The sequence below is a fragment of the Corvus brachyrhynchos genome, unplaced genomic scaffold (assembly GCF_000691975.1).
Source record: "Corvus brachyrhynchos isolate BGI_N302 unplaced genomic scaffold, ASM69197v1 scaffold309, whole genome shotgun sequence".
NCBI classification, from domain to species: Eukaryota; Metazoa; Chordata; class Aves; order Passeriformes; family Corvidae; genus Corvus; species Corvus brachyrhynchos.
Window position 1 is genome coordinate 166,573 of NW_008240227.1, and position 641 is coordinate 167,213.

General features: G+C 64.9%; 1 protein-coding gene across 1 annotated transcript in view; it reads right to left on the minus strand.

The window, feature by feature from the left end:
• Nucleotides 1-641, minus strand: part of SEMA7A (semaphorin 7A (John Milton Hagen blood group)) — a 33,525-nt gene that overhangs the window by 1,778 nt on the left and 31,106 nt on the right. Inside the window, 2 exon segments of the mRNA XM_008641973.2 lie at nt 145-190; nt 427-622. Coding sequence (XP_008640195.2) covers nt 145-190; nt 427-622 — 242 coding nt within the window.

Genomic DNA, 641 nt, shown 5'->3' on the forward strand with positions numbered 1-641 from the left:
TCTGCCCGGGTCAGGCTGCCAGGACCTGCCCCCTGCCCAGCCACTCTGCCTTGATCAACACCAACCAGGACCTTCTCCCTGCCCTACTTAGCACCTGCCAGGACCTTCTCCCTGCCCAACCTCCCTGCCCAGCTCAGCACCAACCAGGACCTGCTCCTTGCCCAATTTAGCACTAACCAGGACCTTCCCCCTGCCCAGCCACCCTGCCTGGATCGACACCAACCAGGACCCTCCCCCTGCCCCACTCAGCACCTGCCAGGACCTTCCGCCTGGCCAACCTCCCTGCCAGCTCAGCACTAACCAGGACCTTCTCCCTGCCCTACTCTGCACCAACCAGGACCTGCTCCCTGTCTGACTTAGTACCTGCCAGGACCTTCCCCCTACCCCACTCAACACCAGCCAGGACCCTCTCCCTCCATGCCTCACTCAGCGCCAACCAGGACCCTGTCCCCGCCCCGTACCGTGTCCACCCCTCCCGCCATCATCTCGGTGACGCTGGCGCGGATGTCATCCAGGGGCAGCTTGTCGCGCAGGATGAGGTTGCAGAGGATGCCCATGTACTCCTGGGTGCTCTTGCGCCGCAGCCGCAGGCCCCGGTACACGTTCTGGATGCACTTGTCCGCTGAGGGGACACCCGGGGG